General features: G+C 38.0%; 3 protein-coding genes across 3 annotated transcripts; all 3 read left to right on the plus strand.

Annotated features, from left to right (window-relative positions):
- The first annotated feature begins 143 nt into the window (after positions 1–143).
- On the plus strand, positions 144–7,165 carry cdca5 (cell division cycle associated 5). The gene is made up of 5 exons (XM_083532108.1): positions 144–408; positions 2,529–2,608; positions 2,696–2,758; positions 2,844–3,338; positions 5,804–7,165. The coding sequence occupies exons 1-5, from the start codon at positions 342–344 to the stop codon at positions 5,882–5,884; spliced, it is 786 nt and encodes a 261-aa protein (XP_083388234.1). The 5' UTR covers positions 144–341; the 3' UTR covers positions 5,885–7,165.
- Positions 7,166–9,209: 2,044 nt separating this feature from the next.
- Positions 9,210–17,598, plus strand: LOC310720658 (uncharacterized protein). The gene is made up of 8 exons (XM_083531437.1): positions 9,210–9,352; positions 9,717–9,897; positions 10,667–14,069; positions 14,192–14,220; positions 14,843–15,004; positions 15,137–15,203; positions 15,360–15,467; positions 16,666–17,598. The coding sequence occupies exons 2-8, from the start codon at positions 9,803–9,805 to the stop codon at positions 17,461–17,463; spliced, it is 4,662 nt and encodes a 1,553-aa protein (XP_083387563.1). The 5' UTR covers positions 9,210–9,352; positions 9,717–9,802; the 3' UTR covers positions 17,464–17,598.
- A 2,838-nt stretch (positions 17,599–20,436) lies between these two features.
- On the plus strand, positions 20,437–23,910 carry rom1a (retinal outer segment membrane protein 1a). The gene is made up of 4 exons (XM_083531476.1): positions 20,437–21,005; positions 21,656–22,086; positions 22,560–22,806; positions 22,971–23,910. The coding sequence occupies exons 1-4, from the start codon at positions 20,856–20,858 to the stop codon at positions 23,205–23,207; spliced, it is 1,065 nt and encodes a 354-aa protein (XP_083387602.1). The 5' UTR covers positions 20,437–20,855; the 3' UTR covers positions 23,208–23,910.
- The last annotated feature ends 1,586 nt before the right edge of the window (positions 23,911–25,496 follow it).

Raw genomic sequence — 25,496 nt, forward strand, 5'->3', positions numbered from 1 at the left:
ATTATTAAAATATGTATTTATTTACTTTTGTACAAAACTGTCTACTAGTTTAATTATATAAAGTCGAATATATTTTAATCGCGGTACAATACAATAAAATGATGAGCCAACCCGAAGCCCCGCCCCCCTGAGCCGCCATTTTTATTCAGGCGCGCAATTTTGAAACGTTGCCGGAGTTTCCTTGACCTCAGCGCTCGGATTAATGCATTTACAAGCAATTTATTTAGTTTAAGAACATTTTATACATCTGTGGAGTTTTACGGAACGATTATTGCGCTCATTCGTGTGCGTGAATGTCGAAGTAACTGTTCAAACACACGGAATTATTTGCTTTTTGCAATATGAGCGGCAGAACACCGAGAACTGCGTCCAGCGGACAAACGAACAAAAACAATCAGGAGATCAGGAGTAAGTAGGAACATATCTTTTATTTATTTATTTATTAAGAAAAAAAAATGCATTTATTATTATTTCAATTTTCTACTCTAAAACACGTGCTCGAGCTCAAATTGTCATTGCGTGTCACTTCTGCAGCTTCCGTCTTCTGGGTTTATTTTCTCATTATAAACATATAAATTATGTAAAACAGATCAAAAAAACCAAAACAAGCAAACAACAACAACAAAAGTACCAATTTCAATACATTCGTCTTCCCTGACAGTAATATTCGTTTGTACTCATTTCCAATTCAAGTCCCTTAATGTCTTCCATGTGCCTCATTATGTTGTATTTTCCAAGATACAAGGTTTTTTGTCAAACACGTTCACACCATTGCGACTTACTTTCGAATAGATTTTTGTAGGTTCATGGTGTTGAAGGACAGAGCTCTGGGATTCGAACCCACACCCTTCTGATTTATGCTGTAGTTCATTAAGGTTCATGTGACTGGGTTTTACTTTTGACACCGGTTTCCAATGCTGGTCCTGGAGAACCTGGTGGTATGCACAGGAGGAGACCACGGGCGTCATGCCTTAACTTAAATTTATTTTCAGAGAGGTCTCGGATGCGGTTAGATGCTCGTGGTCTCCTCATGTTATGAAGGAAGGCTCACACACACCAGATTTCATTGATCGACCAAATCTCTGGAATTGACACACGTGTGTGCGTGGAATGAATACAAATGTGCATCACACCAGGTTCTCCAGGACCAGCATTGGAAACCAGGGCTGAAATTAAAACCCAGTCAATACAGTAAGGACACTGAAATATTCAGGCCAGAGTGCTTATAAAAATGGAAGAGTCAGGAATCCATAAAACGAGCTGTACTTGTGTAACCTAAATTCACAGAGTGGTATTTTTAAAGGGGGTAATTAATAAATGAACCCTAATGTGTGGACCAAGAAACATGTGGCGCATTTGGCAGACATCATATCCAGATCAACGTGTGTGTGTGTGTGTGTGTGTGTGTGTGTGTGTGTGTGTGTGTGTGGTATATTTTATATATAAAATATAGCACTGCATTGCACTTGAGGGTTAGGGGGCTTTGGTCAAAAGCCCAACAGTGGCAGCTTGATAGTGCTGAGATTTTAATTAGCAACCCAGCAGCATTAAATTTCACAAAAAATCCAAAGAAGCAGAAGACCTGGAACATTTCCTCATTTAGCTTTCTCACTGTCAGTTCAAATTCTCCTCAAGTCTGCTTGCGTATCGGCGATGTTCCAATAGAAAAATGCAGCGAGGCAAATAATTGTTTTTCATTTAACTACACATTGAGCACTGTGTTTCCCCACGGATTATTGTTACCGCAGCACCACTCGCTAAACCCTGGAACGCTCTGTATAGGTGAACACAGAAGAACCCGCACAATGGAAAAAGGGGGAGCGTGGGGCGAGGAGAAGATTCAGGCCAAAGAAAATGACCAAGTTTCCAAAGTTTTGGGATCATTACAAACTAAAACATTAAAAAAAACATTTTTTTAAAGTTGATTCAAATAGTTTTTTTACATTTTTATTTATTTATTTGGATTTTGATGTAATATGGTGATGAAATGCATTAAATGGGTTTAGTTTTCACAGATATTCTTGTATGCAGTTTTGGCAATAAAATGTATATTTTATACATTCGAATTATAAATTACTTGTTAGTTTTGAGAGACATTTCCGTTTTTTTCTCTTGTATATTTTTACTATTGCATTTTAATGAAGATAAAGTTCTTCATATCCAATTAATCGATGGAATAATTGGTATAACGCTCGATTACTAAAATAATCAAAAGCTGCAGCGCTATCCATCCATCTATCCATCCATACCTACCACATTTCATCCCTTGCCTATCCCATTCCTCGTATATATTTTCTATTTTAGTATCTTTAGATGCACTTAGTTGTTATAAAGGAAGAAAATGTCAACACAGATTGTTCCTCTATGTACTGTACACTGGTTTTGTATTTGGAAAGAAATAAAGAATGCAAATTTGTGAGTGTAAAAAGTTGCCGATGTCAGGATTAACTACAATCCAAAGACTAAAATGTAAGAGGAGTGTATAACGTCATCTCCTTTTCAAATCAATTGAATTTCTCATTCCATAGAGTCGGATGGAGGCGTCCCACAGCGGCGGAGATCAGCACGGCTGTCCGCGAATGAAGAACACATGCCTCCTAAAGCCACGGTGAGAAACGGACAAAGGTGTTCTAAACAAAAGTTAATTTGATTGCTTTTCATGTGTATAAATTCTGTTCTGTTGTCCCTCTGACAGGCTCCATGTGTGCCTGTCAAACGCTCGATCACTGTGAGGAAAATTGCACCAAGGAAAACCCAGGTGACTATTAAAAGGACATGTATATAATTCAGTGAATTTGCTCCTAGAAGAATTTGATTGATTTTGCTCTGCTTTCTTCTCACAGGCCACATCAGAGCCTGATAAGGAAAATGTGGAGAAACGAGTGTCCAGTGAATCTAGAAAAAGGCCCCAGACCTCAAGTCCAGCCCAAGCTGAAAACACAGTGTCCAAGCCTACGATCCTCTCTCCCATCCAGGCCTCTGCATCGCCCTCTCCCCATACAGGACAACCCGAACAGGACCCTGTATGGTCAAACAAAGTACGCCGCTCGTACAGTCGCTTGAGCACGGGGGACCGCTCATTCGACAGCACCATCCCTCAGTCTGCCTCGTCCCCCACTCGCAGAGAGACTCTGTTTGGGTTTGAAAGGCTCCAGACCCCGGAGGTGGTCCGTAAAGTCGACACGTCCAGAGGAGCATTTTCCACTACGTGCGTCGGATCCTTCAACCTCTCGGCAGCTGAGGAGAGCATCTCTAACCCCCCAGAGCCTGACATGAACATTCCTGGGGTTCGCTTGGCGAAGAAGAACGCACGGAGGAAGAGGGTTCAGCAAATAAAGGTGAGGAAAGGACGGGTTCATAGGGTTAATACGCATTTTGGAAATTTATGGAATTTGATGATTTTACAGGTCTGGATTAGTATGGGGAAATAAAACACTGAGTAATGAAGAAAATTGTTTCCATACTATAGTAAAAATTTTTTTCAATAAAACATATTCTACCTTGACACTAATAAAAACACTACGTTTTTGTTGACTGGAGGTTTACAGTTTAAAAATGTAATTTATAAAAGATTAACATTGCACTGTTTTAGAATTGAAGTTTTGATAAAATGCCGTGTGTCGAACGTGATTTGGTGCCTTATGATATGGTCCTAAAAAATCTTTAGGGAGCTCTGCATATTTGAGTCTGAAATGTGTATGGAATTTTGAAATGGGGGAAAAAATGTGTTCATTTTTAATAGAACAGTTCCATGTCCGGTGTCTGGCTGATGCCTTTATCCAGAGCAACTTATAAAAGTACATTCGTGTCCATCAATATATTCATTCCAATCCTGCTACATTAGAATGCGTTTAGAATCACACATCAAGTGAAGGTTCATTCTTCTGCCTAGATGCCAGAATAAAGATAAGTCTGAAAGCATGTCTTCTTGTACCCCAATTGCACATCTTGAGCAGTGGTTGAGGATCGGAGGGAGTGTGGTCCAGTGTGAGTGAGAGGTGGTGTGATGTATAGAGAGGTTTTTTTTTTTTTGCTTTGTACATCAAATTTTTGAATCAGATTCATGCAGCTCCAGGAAGGCAGTCGAGGGAATGTAACAGCGGGGTAGTGTGGGAGAACCTAGGAAGGTTCGACTGCGGCTGCGTTCTTAATCATTTGCAGAGGTCGGATATCTTATTAGAGGCAGACTTGCCAGGAGCGATTTGCAGTAGTCCAGTATTGAGATGGTGAGGTTCTGAACAAGCACCTGAGTGGCCCGTGTGAACTTCTGACTTATTTACAATGACTTGAGTAATTGTCTGAGTGTGTATATTAATTGCATTTGTACCTGAATGTGTAGGTAGTCCCTGCCTTATGATGGAGATGTTTTCTGATCACCCCATCATAACTAGAAAACATGCCCTAATCTACCCAGGAGTCTTAGAGCACAGTGATCGGTATGCGATGGTTTACTGTCCTTTTGTAAATAACTGAACAAATGACAGTAAATAATTTAGCAAGACAGCAATTTACAGTAACATAATGTATAAACTTTTACGGTATATATACTGTATGTATGCGGGTGCGTGGATGGGTGTGAAAAACACTAAAAAAAAAAAAAAAAAAAAAAAAAAAAAAAAGATTTATTGATTGAAGTTGTATAATGGTCATAACATCCTGAAGATTGCTTTGCAAACTTAGTTTCAGCTTTACCTCCGACTGGTCCAAAGTTTTTACCCTGGAGACTCCTTTTTAAATCATTCTTACAGAAAGCTGCACCATATCAATGATCTCAAATAACGTAGGATTGCATCTTTGATATCTCCAAAGTTTCTTTAGTATTATCAGATGAATAAAAGACTGCGCTTTACTCTTCTCTCCGAAAACAGCTGAGTTCTTGGAGGCGTGTTGTGGGAGGAGCTAAAGACAGCTTTTGCATAGCGATCGTCCTCAAAGTTGTGACATCGCTATTAATAATACAGGAACATAGTTCTTTTAACATTATAAAGTTTACATCTAACAATCGGATCCAGCCGAACATATTTGATTCATAATTGGATCCCGGGTCTGAAATTGAACATTAACAACAACAATGACTACAGCAGGGGGTGTTTAATGTAGTGAGTACTGAACAAGGTTCCCTCTCATCCAAAAATAAAATTTTCAGGAAAAGTTCTTCTCTCGTAAACGAATGAAGCATGGTGGTGGGCGTGTTCTTGCACTTGCTCTGGTTGCTGTGTGCATATGCTTTCCCAGGGGAAGAAACAATACGAGGAATTCCGCAGTTTTTAAATGCTCGAAAAAAAACTTTCTGAAACTTAAACAAGCCCAAAAGGGATGTATTTCGCACAGAAATACTCAGTCATAAATCCAAATTGTTTTTTGAAACGACCTTTAGCTTGAGAATCGAACTCTTTAACAGTGTAAATAATGCAGTAGAATTAGACACCTACCCCCCTTCCCCATTTAAAAGTGTACATTTGCTATAGAAAAATAAATACCATCTCAAGTCATAAAATAACACCAATTTGCAGTCAAATCAAAAAGCTTTTATTGTCATTTAAACCATATATTGCTGACGCAGTACCCGGTGAAATTAGATGTTTTTTCAGAATCCTGGTGCTACATCACGCAACATAGAGCTCCATAACCTGACATAGAGACGTAGGCTGTTCAAAACAAATGACATTGGATTAGACAACACAGGACAGTGTAAAACATGTACACAAAACAACTCTAAACATTATGCCCAATTAAACTTTCAATAGCGCTTTTATATGGATTTTATAAATTTTCTGACACTGTTCACTCTGCCACGATTTAGATGTCGGAACTGGACGTTTTGGCTGCAAAGATGAACGCAGAGTTTGAGGAGGCGGAGGGCTTCGAGCTGGTGGTGGAGTGACGTTTCGGAGCTGCCACAGAGACATTTTATACCCCAGGGACAAGTGAAGCCAGACACAACCCTGCTTCAGCACACGAGTTCATCACTGACTACAAATCAAAAGACTTTGAAAACAGAACAAGCCATTACGTTTGAGGAAAAAATGTTGCTCTGTAATAGGTTGTGGTTTCTTTTTTCACTGCTGTCAGCAGAGCTGATCAGACTGTAGAACTGTGCTCAACCCCCCCACCCTGTGTGTGTTGTTTTTTTTTGTTGTTTTTTTGTTTTTTTCTGTTGTCAAAAACTAAGCAATTCTGCCCATGTTTCTGCTTTCATTGTTTGTTTTAGGTTTCGGTGTATTGTTGGATTGTCTAGTTCTGCTCATTCACGTCATTAGGACATGAAACGTGGCTACTTAAAGCATCTAATGTAGTATTCATGTTTTCTATAAACTAAACAAGAAGAAAAAATTTTTTTTTTATTGTTTAATTCTATTCATTGTTCACAATATATCAGCATTCACTCCGTCTGACTTGGTCATTTCAAGATATTTATGACGTTACTAGTCTCTCAAAATCTCAGTGTGTGTGTGTGTCAGGGTGTCAAATGAAAATCTTAAAAGTGTGAACATACATTAGAGAAAAACGTTTTTTATTTTGAGGGGCGTAATTGTTGATTATGTGGGGAAAATATACTATTTGGCGCCATCTATTTGCAGCAAGCAATACATTGTTTAAATAAAAAAAAAGGTTTTCAATTGATTTCCCTTGTGTATGTACAATATAAAGCTCTGGTGTATGTTCATGGACCATTTTATGAGGAACACTTGTATACCTAATTATTCTTGCAATGATCAATTCGGCTAATCAAGTGACTGAAACTGGGTAGTTTAAGTTTAGAATTAAAAAAAAAAAAAAATAGAATAAAAAATTAAAAAAACGAACAAACCGATGTCGGATTCGTGTTTTTGCCTGATCGAAATGGACCTTGATTCAGTTTTCTGGTTTAAAGTGTTGTAATATCTGAAATGCGTTTTTGTTCACCACAGTTGTAAAGAGTTTATTTATGATACCACAGGTTTCCAGTCAGTTTGAACCATTTTTGGTGCGGGGGTCTCATTTCTTCCCTCCATAATCTTTTCCTTTGCTCATTGAGTCAGTTTTTGTTGTTGTTTGTGTTCTCTGTAAACTATATACTGTTGTATCTGAATATTCTTATGCATTGTACTGCTGCCAAATATCCAACAGCCAATTGGATTAATGAGCAGGTGTGCAAATGTTCCAAATAAAGTTTGAAAGTTTAGTCGTTCCCATAAAACGAGGTATGTGGTTGAAAAGATACTGCAGCTGTCAAACTTGGAAGGAATGCCCTTTTTGCAGATATATAATAAAAAAAAAGAACTGCTGTGGACGTGTTATTTTTTGCATAGGTCAATTCAAATGTCATGGCTGTAGCTTTTTGTCCTTTCACTCTCTTTGCTGGAGGGTAACATCCCTGTTCTAAACTCATTGATTATCTGGAAAGGATGTGCTGTTTTACACAGCTGATCATTGATTGCTTTGTAGGGGACTAAAAGAGAAATGGAGGCTGAGCCCCCACTATCAGAACAGCTCATGTTTGTAGTAATGGAAAAGATGATTTGGTTCTGATTCTAATTGTGGATTAAAATGAGCTTTAATCTAATGGGAATTTATTATATTTTCCTGGAATTTTTTTTTCTCAGACACCCCACAATTAGCATACGTTTCTATTCTGTATGCAATTTCCCCAAAGTCGGAAAATAAGGCAGCTAGAAGTTGCTTTAGAGGAAATCAAAGCACTGGAAATCTAATGAATGACAATTCAGCCAAAGCCGTACTTCAAATTCACATTTTCAAAATGGCCACTATGAGATATTTATTTGCTTTCATTCATTAAAGTGTTCGAATTCAAAACAACATTAAACAGTATTAGACAATGTGATAACTTCCAGGTAATTACATCAAAATAATGCAATCGCTTTCAAGTTCAACATGTCTTGCAAATATATTTGCATAAATTATAATAAAAGTTTAGAATATTAATTCAGTGCAATTTCTAGTAGCAGTTTTATTGGATTATTAAATTTTTTATGTATTACCTTGTGTATTACCTTTTTTTTTTTTTAACATCCCATTCCACATTTGCTGTTATAATAACCTTCACTCTTTGGGTAAAATACATTTCTGAGTGAGTTTATAGAGATTTGTGCTCATTCAGCCACAAGGGCTTTAGTAAACTCATACTGATGTAGGGTGAGGAGGTCTGGGGTGCATTCAGCAGTCCAATTTATCCAAAAGGATTTCAATAAGATTGAGTTCAGCACTCTTTAGCAGGCTACTCATGAACTTCCACTCCAACCCATTTAAAGCATACACTATATGGACAAAAGTATTGGGACATCTGACTTTTTTAGCCATATGTGGTTCTTTAACAAAGTTGGAGGCAAACAATTGTCCAGGACGTCTAAGGATGCTGAGAATTACAGCACCTGATTTTACTGAGACCCTTGTGTTTGAATGAGCACAATTCTCCACAAAGGCTCCGCATTCCAAAAATCTAGGGGAATCTCATCGCCCCAGAAGAGTGGAAGGAACTTTTGGCAATAAAGTGTATCTTCATGCAGCTGGCTTTGTGCACAGGGGCATTGTCATGCTGAAACAGGTTTGAGTCTCCTAGTCCAAATAAAGGGAAAAGTAATGTTACCACATCGAAAAACATCCTTGAATGGGCCCAACTTTGAGGTAACAGTTTGGAACAGTCAGGTGTCCACAAACCGTTGTCTATCTAGTGTACATAGTGAAACGGTCACGAATGAATAAATATCTGTTGACTGAAATGCATTGTGGCATTGCTGTAATTCAAATTGATTCCCAATAATCCCATTTACTGTATGATTGAACGTCCTTTAAACATACAGCTAAGAGTCAGGAATGATCTGGATAAACCAGCAACACTTTAAAAAGACATAGTGGAACCCAACACCTGTAAAAAATCAGCCAAAATAAATATAAATATTGTTAAATCTTTACAATCAGAAGATTTAATTTTACATATAAGTTGTTTTGATATGCATAAACCCCTATTCAGGAAGTCAACTCGTTCCGAGATTGTGTTAAAAGTGTGACATGCGATGTACTGTGGGGAAATTTTGCTAGAGGCATTTGTTTCTGAGCAGGAGTTATTGACATTTGGTGTGAGCTTGTATTGAAAAACCACAGACAGGAAAATGGAGGGGCGTGGTTAGAGATCGGGGCTGATAGAAAGGTTGTGATCATAGACCGTTTTTCTTCACTCGATGTAAACCTTGTGAGTGTGCTGCATCGGCTCACCGTAGGCGTGATGAATTGTGATTCTTATATTTAACCATTTTCTTTCCCCACTTTTCAAGTTCAAGTTCATTTCTATAGCGCTTTTCACAATGAACTTAAAAATTTAAGTAAATTATGTGTATTCGTTCCCATTACTAAGGTAAGTCATCTTCTGCATGCAATTTTTGCTCTTTTGCTTCGATTTTCCTCTTTTAATGTTATCGATATTAAAATGAAATTTTCCAAGCCAGACTATCTAAATATGAGGATATTTACTGTATGATTGTTACAAATAGCTAAAACTGGAGACTTCTTCCGTAAATGCTAAATAAACGTCTCCTTACAAAGACTTTATCATATTATATAATTATTTCTTTTATATATAACGTTATCTGGGTATTATTAGTCTTTGATGGCGTACCTAGATTGTTTACCGTACACGTCCCTGTGAATTAACTGTTACTATAGAAATTACAATGAATTAGAACAATCACAGTAATGTAAAGCTTTCCTTTGAATTAAAGCCAGCAGTAGAAAATGTAAAAAATTTGACCAACAAGCCTGCCCAAGACCTAGAGGATCGAAAATCGTTGGAACTGTCACTTGAACAATGGCCAACTTCCAAACACATCATCATCATCATCATCAATATAAGTCAACTCATCACCAAAATCAACACGGCCATGGATCCCGCCTGACCGAGAGGTATGGAAATCACTGAAGGGAAGTGGTTGAGCATGGACCACATTAATACATATACATATAATGTGAGAAAGGTAACTAAAGATGATTGGTATAATGTGTAGCAGAGGCTCTGGGGTTAAATTGGTATTCTTTCTAGAGCACTGATGGACAGTTACGAAATAAATGAAATTCATTATTGTACTTAAGTAGCCTTTTCACGTATCTGCACTTTACTGACGTGTTTCCATTTGAGGAGACTTTAACTTCACTACTGTATGTTGTACTGTACTGTAAGTCAAATACAGTAATCCCCCGCTTTACCGCGGTTCGAATCCCCGCCTTATCGCGGAATTGCAAAATTACAAAAAATTTGGTAAAATCTTAAAACAGTACTGTACTGTTTTAAGATTTTACCAATTTTTTTAAAATGAATAATTATATATTTCTTTTCAGAAATGTCATTATTTCAACATAAAAACAATTCCCTATAAGTTTTTTGGTCTATCGTGCTATCCGTGAGAGACCGGGAAAATCAGCCAAACAAATGAGTTGTGCGGCAAATGCAATTCCATGATAAAGCGGGGATTCGAACCGCGGTAAAGCGGGGGATTACTGTATTTGACTTACAGTCTACCGCTGGTCTAGGGTATATTCTGGCATAAGATTCAGATTCACCTTGAGTTATGATGTAATACCGAAATATGAGCATTATATTAACATGATATATACCATGAATAACATGATTGATCGTTTGGAGTTAATTATTCTTGACTGTTTTGGTCATTCACAGCCCTAATTCATCAGAACGAAGCAATACTGACCACCTTCCTCATAGCCGCGATACCCATGAGCATGCTGATATTCACCTTCATACCAATCCCCAGCATAGGCAACATAGCAAACACTGCAGTAGCAGTAAAAAATCCCATTACCAAACATCAACCATCTCACCAGATCGCTCCATGTCAGCTGCTGGTTGTTCCTTATGCTCCTCCTTCTCATCAGCATCATCCACATGTTCTTCAACTTCAGGGTCATCGTCCTCTTCGTCCGCTACTTCCGTGGCATCCTCTTCTTCTAATTCTTCATCGTCCTCCTCTTCCAGTTCTTCTTCCTTCTCATCTTCTTCATCAAGCTCATCTTCCTGGTCTTCTGACAGCAGCCTGGAAAAGGCCAAATTTGCTTCTAAGTTCAAGAAAGGCGTCCGACGTCTGGAACATTCCCAGTCCTGCACTGACATCTCCAGGCGAAGGAGGGCGTTTGAGGAAGATGATGAAGATACTGTTCCTTTGTTAAATGAGGATGGCCATGCCAACAAGTCTACAAGTCTAAAAAAGTACTGCTCAGTGAAGAAAACGTGTGAAGACACAAATAAAAAGCCAAACCTATCCCACTCCCAGTCTAGAAAAAGCACCTTTAAAAAGGAATCGTGCCAGAGTGAAATAGTTCGAAAGGCAAAGTCTATGGAGGTGCTGCCAATGCAGAACAAACAGTCTGGTGAAGGTAAACTAGATGAAAAAGAAATTGAGAGAAGGAAAGAGGAAGCAAGAAGGAACATTATGGAGGAAAAAAATAAGTTTTCTGCCTTTTTAAATGAGATCACCAGGCAGGTAATAAGTCCCTCCAGGCTACAGACTCTCGGGGTAACAGATGCCCACAGGGCTATAAGCCCTGCCAAATCTCAAAATTCTGAGTGCAAAGGACACAAGAAACCGAACCATTTTTCCAGACGATCTGGAAGTACAAACTCTGTGTCATCTAGTGCACCATCTCACACCAGAAATCATTCTTCTGGACATGTAAAGTCTCTTCAACCTTGTAATTCAACCGAACATCGCCATCACCACAATACCAAGCATAGAAATCCCAAGCATCTTCACCACAGCTTCAACAGCCACACTAGCATTAAAACTGGATCATCTAAAAGTCATTTGAGAAGGTCAGAACATGGCCATAAGGCACGCAAAAAGCAACAAGCTCTGTCCAGTAGTCATTTAACGAATGACTCTTCTATGGATACAAAAAGGAGTACACAGAGAACTGACTCTCTCTCACCAACCTCTCATCATCATTACAGTCACATTAACACTGACAGAGGAGATCACCTGAGTTTATCGTCACACCCTCATTCTCCATCCCATCACCCCCATCGCAGAACTGCCCAAAACTCAGAACATCGTTCTTTGCAAACTGAAAGTCATCATTCCTATTTGGAAACTCATCGCCATCATCCAACTTCTCTATCACGCCATCACCAAGAAACAACACATCAGCATGTTCCGCATGCAGAAGCTCACCATCACTATCATTCCCATTTAGAATCTCATAACCAACCTCATCATGATGATCACCACAGCCAATCCTCACATAAACCTTCTCCATACTTTGACAATGACCATCATGCCTATTCAGAATCTCACCACCATGTTCCATCTTCACCATTGTACCACCACTGTGACCAAAGTCCCTCATCTTCAGGAACTAATTTTCCACGTTTAAAAACTCAAGTTTATTCCCAGCCAGAATCATTTCATCATTCACCTTCTCCTTCACATCAACATAAGTATAGTGACGCCAATCATCAAACCCGATCCCCACATCAGTATTATTTATACTCAAAAAAGTATGATCATTCCCATTCAGAATCTCCTCACCGTTCCCCTTCCTCTTCATGTCACTTCCATCATGGAGACCAGAGAAGCCAATCTCCTCGCTCCTCTCCTTCCTCGCTCTTGAAAAGTCAAAACCATTCAGAAACTCCTCCATTGCACTACCTTCATAAAAAACACAAAAATACAACTCCACATTATTACACTTTGCGCTCTGAAACCCATGGTCTCCATTCTCCTGCAGAACTTAATTACTGTGATTCTTATTCTAGATCACATCATTCCTCCCTTCCCGATATTCAATACCATTCCTCTAATGCTGAATCCTCTCATCCCATGCTCCAATCCTACACCACCGATCAAGATTTTCAACAGTACCAACCTCCTTCCCAAACTTTACATTATTACGATAACTCCCACGACTCTTCTTCTGATCATGATCATCATTTGCATCATGATTCCACTCATCACCAATTTCATGGCCAGCATCACTCCTCTTATCCTGATGTCCACCATCATCATCATTCTAATCCCCCTTCTGATAACCATCATCACTCTTATCCAAATGTTCACACCCATTCCGAGGAAGGTCTAACGAGTCCCACTGATCATAAACCTGGCAGATGTTCTAACAGTCTTTACACGGACAGACATCACCAACACCGTTCTAATTTAGACCATCATCCTAATCCTCGTATTGGGGATTCAAAACCTTCAACACTTAACAGACATCATTATAGTCTAGATAGTCATTATTCTCAGCACCACCCTCACAGCCTAAAACACACTGTAGGTCACCATCAGTTTTCCCATCCAGATTCCCACAATATTACACTTTCAAAATCTTATCACCAGCATGATCATCACCAGTCTGCCCATTATCATTCCAGTTCTGAAGCCAATTTTGATCAACACAAAGATCCTGACTACCACCACAATAGCCCAGCGTCCCACAAAGATTCACAACACTACAGTGTACTTCATCACAATTGTCAACAAAACCACAAACACCAAGAATTTCCTAACCATTCCCATACGGAATCCCCCTATCGTCAGTTGCATACTGAATCCCAACACTATCTGGAACATTCCAAAACACACCAGCATTCCCATGCTGAATTTCCAAGGTCTTCCCACTGTGACTGCCACAAAATGCCCTCCCATATGGAGTCCCATCATCTTCATCATCATCAACATCACCACAAGTATTCAGAATCCCATCACCATTCCCATCCAAAATCTGTCCATCATAGTTTTCATACTGAGATACCTCTTCAGTATGGTGCTCCAAAATTCCACCATCATCATGAGGATCCAGAATTCTATACCCATTCAAAAGCTGGACCCCAGCATCACTCGGATGTTAAATGGCAGCACAATCACCCAGAGTCTCGCCATCACCATTTCCACACCAAGGAACATCACCATCATGGTGGTGATGCCAGTCCTCTTTGCCATTCTCCAGTTGGTGAGAAGGCCACTTCCCCTTGTTCTAGCAAGTCGGATTCATCCAGAAACACAGAAAGTCCTATTAGCCATGATGATCAGTCAATGGCCTACAAGGAAACAGCCATGACTGTCAAAGTAAGAACTTTTTTTTTGTTTATCTTGTTTAGTATTTGATATAGAAACCAGATAATGTTCTTATATAGTAAACTCATATACAGTGTAGCTTTTGAAATATTTTTTCTTTTTATTTTGCACAGGAAAAGGGCTCTGAATATGAGAGGATCATGTGAGTTTAATTACAAATTGCATGTGTTTGTGAGTTTACTACACTGACCATGCATAACGTTATGGCCACTGATCAGGTAGTCCTTTGCTGCTAAAACAGTCAACAGTCAACAGTCATTAACAGCAAATTCTTCAACAATTTGAGCTACAGGAGCTCGTCTTTTGGATCGGACCACACAGGCCAGCCTTCGCTCCCCACAGCATCAATGACCCTGTTGCTGGTTCACCAGTGTTCCTTCCTTGGACCACTTTGATAGATACTGACCACTGCAGACTGAGAACATCCCATAAGAGCTGCAGTTTTGGAGATGCTCAGACCCAGTGGTTTAGCCGTCACAATTTGGCACTTGTCAAACTCTCGCAAATCCTTACACTCGCCCATTTTTCCTGCTTCTAACACCATCAACTTTGGGGACTAAAAGGAATAATCATGTTATTTACCTCTTATTATGTTATAATATCATAATGTTTTTCCTGGTCGGGTATTTAAACTCCACAAAGTTCTCACATAGCAAAACCCATAGCTATACACCCAATACCCATATTATCATATTTTTGTATCAAATGGTGTTGTTCATCCAGGCCCCCATAAACTCCATTCTCTCCTATCCCTCACCACTCAGGATGTTACAGGAACAAAATGAAGACCTGCATAATACTTTGCGTCAAACCGTGGTGCGCATGGAGTGCTTAGGAGCTGAGTTTATCACGGAACACCATCAGCTGGAATCAGAGCTACAGAGAACTCGCGTAGAACTGAGCAGCATGATGGAAAAATTTACAAGGTCGGGGCGAATTTGTAATGACATGAACAAATCTTAAAAATCTTATTTCTATGAAAAACATCTGCATCGTCCTGACATCCTTTTAAATGTGGTTTGCTGTTCTATCTGTTCATCTCTTTTTTTTTTTTTTAGACTTCAGGCTAATTATTCCTCCATTCAGCAGACTGATGATTTTCAGGAGAATGAAACACACTTTATGGTAATCACATCATTTTAATTTTTTTAAATAAGAATGAACCTATGATTAAAAATTAAGTTTGTTTTTTAAAACAGCTTTTACTTAATTATAAATAGTTCATTGAAATCCAATATTCGCTGTTTTTGTTCTTCCCCTTGATTATTTTTTCTTTCTAAGGATGAACATATGGATGCTGAACGTAAGAAACTGAACCAGCAGATTTCGGAGCTGACAAAACAGCTGTCAGTTGCCAAGACAACCATTCAGAGCCTGGAGACAATTAATGTGAGAGCTTGATGACAGGAGGACATATTGTCTCAAACGTTTCAGGCTGAATAGAAGGGGGAAATTATGGGGGAGTATATAATTGTAGCCGATTTCTTTATTTTTTACCAGTTTATTTTTTTAGCTCGCCAATTTTATAACTACTCTGCAGATGGAAAGTTTAGAAAGCCATAACAAGTTACTCTGGTCATATGTAAAGTTACAGAGGTTAAGCTAGGAATGTTTCAGATACGGGCCAGCTTAGCATTTGTGTTACAGTGTATGAATATGGTAGCAATCTAGCTAGAAGACACTAGAGAGAATCTACTGCAATGTTATCTAATCTGTTCTGTTAACTGGTTATGACTTTTAACTAGCTATACAGAGCTATATTACACAGTCGCCATGGCTTGCTCATCAGGGACAAATGCACACCATTCACCTTCACTGTTAATTTCTGGAAAGCTACTTTGAGACAATGTCTGTTGTGAAAAGCACTATAGAAATAAACTTGACTTGACTTGACTATATTAGATTGAAGTTGTATAGTTTAGAGACAGTGGTGTTGAGTAAAAGACAGGAAGTGGAGCTGGAGGTAGCTGAGCTGAAGATGTTGAGGTTTTCGTTGGGAGTGACGATGATGGACAGGATTAGAAATGAGTATATTAGGGGGACAGCACATGTAGGATGTTTTGGAGACAAGGTGAGGGAGGCGAGATTGAGATGGTTTGAACATGTGCAGAGGAAGGACATAGGGTATATCGGTAGGAAAATGCTGAGGATGGAGCCACCAGGAAGGAGGAAAAGAGAAAGGGACCAAGGAGGCGGTTTATGGATGTGTTGAAGGAAGACATGCAGGTAGTTGGGTTGAAAGAGGCAGATGTAGAGGACAGAGGGGTATGGAGACGGATGATCCGCTGTGGTGACCACTAATAGGAGAAGCCGAAAGAAGAAGAAGAAGATACAGTGCTATATTAGATAGATAGCTCATTTCTATGGTCTGTGATAAGGGTAGCCTCTCTTATTTAGCAAAGGCTGTTGTGGTTGCAGGTTTACAATACTATTAACCAGAAGCCACACATAACTCAATCTTAGCTTTTAATAGACTGAAAGGTGTGGCTTCTGCTTGGTTAGAATGAAAACCTGCGCCAAGGCCAATTTATTGGTATTCCACATATTCTGCAGGATTATATTTCTTTTCCTGTTACTTTTTCAACAGGTGACATCCATGCTCCAGGAAGCCCTTGTTAAGCATTTAAAATCAGATGATCCTATCAAGCCAGCAGTCGCACCTCCTCCATTTCAGTTTATGGACAGTGACCATTATGCCAAAAGCTCAGTAGTTGGAGATGAGGAATCACTGGGTCCTGTCCTAGAAGAAGATGAAACCGATTGGTCAGAAATGGGTGAAGAGGTGAAGGACTGTGCATGTAGTAGTTTGGAGAGAGGTCAACACAGATGTAAAGGATTCTCAACATGGCAACAGGAGCAGGGTTGCTGGGTGAAGTCAGATCAGTACAGAAGAGGAGATGGAGATACAGAAAGTGAATCAGGAGGTGAAAAGATGGCCCACAAACAGGGCCTACAGATACCCGACCTACAGTTCAGCATTCACCCTGAATTCTTACCAGTGCCTCTAGCCAGCTTGAAGCAGAATCTGGATGGCCCTGAAGGAGATGAATACCATATTTACACTGGATGCCAACTAAGCTCTCCTATTCGCCTACTGTCTGCAAGCTTGGAGGGGATCAACTCTACTTTCTTGCAGCAAGTTGAGCATCAAGGTCATTTAGAGTGTTTGAAAGGAAAGCTGGATTTACACCACCCACATCAGAGTGCTGATGAAGATTGGACTGAAGATGAACTTACTCATAACTGGAAGGAGGCAAACAAGCAACAGACTGAAGAAAGTGAGGAGGGGGCAGGAAGCAGTGTCTTAGCGCCAATGGCTAATCTGGAGTCAGCACAGAAGATGCTCAACCATTTTATACAGGAGGGTGAGAAGACAAACCTATGAAACAACCTAAACACAAATTCTGTTTGAGGCATATAGTATAACCTGCTCTGTAAATGAGATTTTAATGCTACCTAAGATAAACAATATTAAATAATATAAACTACGTATGGAAGGTTTTGTAAAATAAGAAAATAATGTACTCCAAATGTGGATTTATTAAAGTAATTGTGATCAGAGATCATAATTAATATTGCAGCCACAAACAGACTTAAACAACACAAGAAAATCTAAAGGAGCAGGCCAAACACAAAAACAACTGATCATACCAAGGAAATCAGAATTGCAAACAGGAATAAAGGCAAGACTGCAACTGCAATTTTAAGGCTGGACTCTTCATAATGTGATTGAATGAGGCAGTGATTGCAAGCATGCTAGGTAAAACAGAAAGTGTGCAAGTATTCTTGTAGTGGGGACCTCCAGTAATATGAAATTGAATGATGAAATCGATACATACTAGAATGATGAATTCATATTTATAATAATTATTGGCTCTGGATCAGTCCTGAATACGCAACTAATGTATACTTTTTAATGTTTAACCATTATTGATTTATTTTTGCTGTAAATCGAACAAAGCATGTTTTGACATGCATCATAGAGAAATCTTTTTTGAGTTTGGAGCAAGGACAAAAAAACATACTTACCTATTCAATTGTCTTTTTAATTTTTTTAAATTTTTTATTAATTAGAACAAGCAAATCATCAGTTTATTAGAGCAGAGAAGGAAGCTAAATTGAACCCTGTAGCGAGTCCATGATCTGATGAGCTGCTTTCCACAAAATATCCAACAGCAAAAATCCATATGACTGGATAAGCCAATACGGACAGATTTGCTAAAGAAGCTAAGCTGGTTCATGTTTAGAAAACTAAAGTTGATTGTTCTGCATACAAGTTGATGACCCTTGCACTTATAAACCCTACCCCACCCAGTACATTTACCCCTATGATCTAATCAAACATACTTAGATCATATAATACATATGGCATAATTATAGTATAAAATTCAAGAATTATAAAAGTAGCTACAGTGATCAGGTTGTTAACTAATGCAGTAGCTCTAAGCACTCTGTCCGCTGCTCAAAACAAGTTTTCTATTTAAATTCTGAGTCTGGGTTGTGAGTTAGACTTCTCTATTCACAATCAAAGATATGCCCATGGGTGACTGGTAGCCCCGCTGAGGTAGATGCTTTGATAAGTTCTAAAGGCAACATCAAATAGAAGTGTGGTACTTTGATTTCACTTGGGTACTAGACATGGTTGCCCTTGAAGAGAGTGGAAAAATAATTTCCAGCATGAAGCTCACACCCTGTTGATCAGAAATCAAAAGCTGATTAATTCAACATTTGTTTAGGGTTTTGAAATGTCCTGAAGCGGTGATTTTGGGCTGCTTACAATGAACTGAGATCCATTAACATACATAATAATTGTAGCTTCTAGGATAATGAATGATTCCGATTTGTCATTCTGGTCTTTTGGCACAATGAATAAGTTGTAAAAGAAAAACGATGAAAAACAATGTACATTTGTTGTTCAATGAGGTTTACGTGCTTGTACATCACTGTGATTCCACAATCTGTGTTGAACTTCAAGGTAGTGGTGATATCTGTATTAATTATGTTCATATATATATATATATATTACACTATGTTCATATATACTATTTACACTATATATATATATATATATATATATATATATATATATATATATATATATATATATATATATATATATATATATATATATATTATATTATATATATATATATATATATATATATATATATATATATATATATATATATATATATATATATATAGTGTAAATAGTAACTTGTGGCCACTGTAGTCTAAGATTCTTGTTTATTGCTTTATTGCTGACAGGAATGAAACTTCTCCTGTCAAAGTTTGACATGTTGTGCTTTCTGAGATGCTTTTTTTGTTCACCACATTTGTAGAGTGGTTATTCCTTTCCTGTCAGCCAAAATAAGTTTTCTGTGCCATTATATGGAAACTTTCAATGGAGATTTTTGGAGTCATTTTTATATATGACTATAATTCCTATTCCTATAATAATATTTGCTGTGAGCTTTTACGGAATCCCTGTCTTTAATATACTTTATTGCCACAGAAAGCTTGAACACAATTCCTTTTGTATTCAGTGTTTTTAGTATGTTGCTCCACTGAATTGCTCTAGTGTTCAGACATCTAGAGTAGTAAAGGTAATGAAATATGTCATATAAGTGCAAATTTACATTCAACATAATGATGATAATTATTTATTCATGTGTACACATTTTTCCATGTATTATGATATGTATTTGTGCATATTGATTTGTCTCTTGCTTACAGCTCAACACACAATAATAGTGTCATTTCAATTTATTTTTCTTAGTTGAAGTCATGTCTTGTCTTTAATAAAAGCAGTGAGAAGTGAACCCCATACCTGAGCAAAACCTTGAATCTTGCTTGAAAAACATTACATATTGGAAAATTGTAATAATGTACAAATAAATAAATACGGAAGTATGAAAATGGCAATCGTTCATGTCTTTGTTACTTTGAAATTCTATACATCCTATTAAGTGGATAACTTTTTTAAATGTTGCTAAAATGAAACAAATATTATTTATCAAGCATTAATTATATACGGATATACTGTATTTCAATATTACTACTAGGGGACAACACAAATATACCACAGTTTTGTTAAAAATTCCAGAGATTTTGTGTTTGTGTGATATTAATTTAACAAATAGTCACAACATATGATAACTTTATTTATTTATTTATTTATTTTTTGCAGAATTAATATTAGGTCAATATTTTGTTTAAGTAATAACCATGTTACAGCTCTATTACTGCAACTGTCCATGCCAAGTGGCAATCTATCTCAATCTGTGCTGAGCAAACAGTTCTCTAGCCCCTTGGAGAGGGCCATGATAATAGGATAGGTAAAGGATTACAGGTAAGATGCCCCAGATGTCCAGCTTTAGACATATCTAGTGTGTCTCTCACCCAGGCATGGGCTCGAAGGGGCAAATATTACCACTCTTTTAGTTGAGTGGGTAACTGGAAGATCATTTGCACTTCACCTAGGGGAGGGATCACCACATCAAAACTCAAGTTGACCACCACAGAGAAATTTACCACCCGGACAACAAAAAGGAAAAACTTTTTGGGCAGAATTCCTCTGGACATACTAAGACCTTAAAAGGATTTAACCTTGGATTTTGGATTACAGTAGCATTTGTGAGAAGGTTTCTTCTTAGCAAAATATTCATTGTCCGATTAAATCTCTAAAACCGTAAAAGCTTCCATTTTCAGAACCAGACACCTGGTCGTCTTTGCAGCAAAAAGCTTCTTGTAGCGTAACACTTCTCTGCAGCCATCATGGTTTGGGCTAAAATGAAATTCCCCTTTGAGAAAAGGGTGAAGCTAGCTCAGAGTTTATGGCTGACCACATGGCTGGCCACTTTAGGTGGAGCAATCACCTTCTGCCTTGGATGCTTCTTGAAGACAGAACTACGCAGGAGGGCAGAGGTACCTGAATTCACCATTTGCTTCAGTTTTTCACTTTATCACACACCAAGCTTGAGTAACATCTTAGGCCAGAATGAGATGTCTGAACTACAACTGGAAAAAAAGAAGAAGAACATTTTAGAATTTTACATAAACATCTTAATAACAATAAATTACTTGCATTTTACAAAATTTTGATTGTAAACACGTTAGCATGCATGTATGCATGTTAATGTAAACCTCAAGGGACAAAAGAACATTTTCATTGGCTGATCCATCAGGATTAACCTATGCAAATATAAATATTAAATATAAGTCAGTTATAATAGGCTTATTAAGCTGTTGTCTTCAATAAGCTGTCTAATCTACTACATGGATCAGAATCTAGGTCACAATAAAGAACCTGTCTCATATATTATAATTAACACATACAATTTTTAAATCAGATGCAAAAAGCAGTTAAAAAGTGAGGCTTGATAAAGGACTGGATAAAAGTTAAGGAATTATAAAAAAAAAAAAAAAACAGGTATAAACAGACTGGCACCTCATTAAATCCCATAATACAGAACAAGTGTGTATATGCTTAGAAACAAAAAGAAGAAGTAATATGTAACCGATCATTTTAATAACATGGAATCTAACAGTTGAGTAAACCCAAATGTGCCCTGTAGGTGATGGACAACACAGAGATCCACATTGTCCCAAACACACTCATTGTAGCTGGACTGGCCTCCATTGGAATCAACTGGTTTGCAGGTCGGATTTGCCAAGATGCCCTGGATGCCAGCCGCTTCCCACGCTGGAAGACCTTCCTAAAGCCCTACTTCTGCTGCGCTATCTTCTTCACCACCTTGCTCCTGGTTGGAGTAATCCTAAGCTATGCCATGAAGGGCAGCCTGGAGGGCTCGCTAAAGGTTGGCCTCAAGAATGGCATTCGCTTCTACAAGGACACAGACACCCCTGGGCGCTGCTTCCAGAAGCAGACCATTGATCGCCTACAGATGGAGTTCCAGTGCTGTGGTAACAATGACTACAAGGACTGGTTCGAGGTGCAGTGGATCAGTAACCGCTACCTGGACTTCAGTTCCAAGGAAGTTAAGGAGTAAGTGAGGGAAACGTATGAAAGGTTTGGATTGGCCATTATGTTTTATAAACACAAGTTGATGTTTTGGGATAACTCTTCAAGGTTCTATTTAGAACTTGACAGCAGAGTCTGTATTTATATAAGAAAATGTTTCGTGCAAAAGGACACAAGAACTCCATTACAAATTCAAATGACCCTTTAAGAGCTTCCGCTAAAGGGACTTAGGGTTCAAAACAGAAGCAATTTTTTCTTTTATCAAGGATGACCTAACATGCATTAATGATCCTGAGAACCCCTGAAGAACCTGCTTGTCTTACGGCCATTGTTGTGTAGCTTTGTTGTGCAACCATTGCAAGTAAAATTTCTTTGTCTGCTGCTTATAATTGTGTTTTAATTAATATAAATGTTTGTCATTTAAATCTTCTTCGTTCTCATTCAATTACCTTCTGTCCCCAACTCTGTCTAATTTCTATCTTATCTCATTTATCCAGTCGTATCAAGAGCAATGTGGATGGGCGCTATCTGGTGGATGGTGTGCCCTTCAGCTGCTGTAATCCCAGTTCTCCTAGACCATGCATCCAGTACAAACTGACCAACAACTCTGCCCACTACAATTATGAACACCAAACCGAGGACCTTAACATCTTCATTCGCGGCTGCAGAGAAGCTCTGGTTGGCTACTACATGGGCTTGATGAACAGCATCGGTGCTGTAGTGCTGACTGTCTTTATCCTTCAGGTATCAGTAGATAGGACTGTAGACTGATGCTTACTGTATACTCATTTTAGATGCCCTAAAATGACTTAAAATCTTATGCACATGAGGAAGTAATCATTTACCTACTTGTTTTTAAACTATCAGGTCTAAATCCCAACATTGCTTCATCCTCCATCTCTCCACAGAGTACAGTGGTTGCATGCCTGAGGTACCTGCAGACCTCCATGGAAGCTGTAGTTGGACAGGAGAACACCGAGGTGGAAACAGAGGGCTACCTGCTGGAGAAGAGCGTGTCAGAGACCATTATGGAATACCTGGACCCTGTAATGAAGCTCCTGCTAATAAACCAGGTGGAAGATGGCCAGGCCAAGGCAGAGGCAGGAGCTGCTGGGACATCAAGGGCAACAACTTCAGGGTCCTAAAGAGTCACATCTATCTAATTCAAATAGTAATAAATGACCCAGAACAACTGGTACTTAGCAAAGGTATCTCATTTAATTTCTAGCAATGAATCTCACAACTGTAAATAATACACTTACTTGACAAATAATATATCTACATTGATACTTAAATTAACCCACGCAATGTCTCAAATGTCACTCATTTCTGTTCAGTGGTAATAGATTGTGTATTATAATGGTTGTTTTAACATGTGCCGAAAAGTCTGTTAAGTTTGGTTTATTAGTCTACCATGGTAAAGAACGTTTGTAAGACATTTAAGTCATGATGCAAAAGCTGCTGATATCATATACGAAGGCACTAAAAGTTACGGTTTGTTTCCGAGCCACAGTTTTTTTTCTAGAACTTCTCTGTTATTGGATGCTGCTTAGTTTGTATATAAAATAACTTAACCTTCAGTTTATTAGTTGAATGTAAAGAAATTGAACAGCTTGTAGCACTTGATAGCTGGCAGAATAATGGAATAACTGGAGATATAAAAAATCTCTTGTGCATCCAAAAACAGTTTTTGGCATTTGAGTTGTTAAACCTGTTGTAGTAAAACCATGCTCTGTGCTCGGCTAAGCAAAATTCAGAACTACTGTTTGAGATAGCAAAAGTCAGACATGTTAATCGCGTTGTATTGTGTAGTGCACTTTTATGTAAATAGATACGTGTTGAAATATCTCTTATTTGTCTCTGGGTTTTTGATTTTTGCCTGTGAAAGTAAATCATTCTCCCACAACCATACACACAACCACCCACACGCACACACACACACACACACACACACACACACACACACACACACACACACGCATACACACACACACACACACACACACACACACACACACACACACACACACACACACACACACACACACACACACACAGACCAAAAAAAAGCTTGCAGGCATACTAAGACACATATACTCATGTTGCAACACAGAGTTGGACTTAAGCATGTAGGAGGGACCTGCACTTTATTACTCATCAAATTCGGCACGCATGTACACAATGTACAATATATGACTGGAATAGGATTATGGGGAATCATGAGTAACATCAGTAACAATGACAGTCAGTAATAATGAAAGCCTGCATACCGATGGCCTTCTATCTGATATCTTACAAAGCAACTATAATCCAAGCTGTTAATGCGCACACTGCTGTCCAAGCACCTGTCCTGCCATATCCTCCCCCTCACTGTATTCTAATTCTGATTAACCCTTTATATGTAAAACAAGTCAAGACAAAAGCAACAGTCACATGAAATTAGTCATAAGTAAAACCCGTTTTTTTGTGTGTGTGTGTTACATTTTAAAGCTCATAACGAGTTAAATAGACAGAATACATTTGAGAATTTGAATGTTATTTATTTATTTAATCACTGGATTTATTTTTTCATTGATTTATTCAACTTCAGATATTTTATCTGGGTCAGAGTTGCAGTGGAATGAAGCATGAAGTTGTAATACTGGGGAATTTTACAGTCATCTCTGGTTACCACACACACATTCACACACTCATTGGGGGAATTTGGCAAATTCATTTCATTTCATTTCTTTTTTTTTTTTTTTAAACTGGAGAAAAACAGAGAACATTGGAGGAATTATCTATCTATCTATCTATCTATCTATCTATCTATCTATCTATCTATCTATCTATCTATCTATCCATCTATCCATCTATCCATCTATCTATCTATCTATCTATCTATCTATCTATCTATCTATCTATCTATCCCTGACAGAAGAAAACTATCTATCTATCTATCTATCTATCTATCTATCTATCTATCTATCTATCTATCTATCTATCTATCTATCTATCTATCTATCTATCTATCTATCTATCTATCTATCCCTGACAGAAGAGATCTATCTATCTATCTATCTATCTATCTATCTATCTATCTATCTATCTATCTATCTATCTATCTATCTATCTATCTATCTATCTATCTATCTATCTATCTATCCCTGACAGAAGAGATCTATCTATCTATCTATCTATCTATCTATCTATCTATCTATCTATCTATCTATCTATCTATCTATCTATCTATCTATCTATCTATCTATCTATCCCTGAAAGAAGAGATCTATCTATCTATCTATCTATCTATCTATCTATCTATCTATCTATCTATCTATCTATCTATCTATCTATCTATCTATCTATCTATCTATCCCTGAAAGAAGAGAACTATCTATCTATCTATCTATCTATCTATCTATCTATCTATCTATCTATCTATCTATCTATCT

This window comes from Silurus aristotelis (genome assembly GCF_946808225.1).
Source record: "Silurus aristotelis genome assembly, chromosome: 26".
Classification (NCBI taxonomy): Eukaryota; Metazoa; Chordata; class Actinopteri; order Siluriformes; family Siluridae; genus Silurus; species Silurus aristotelis.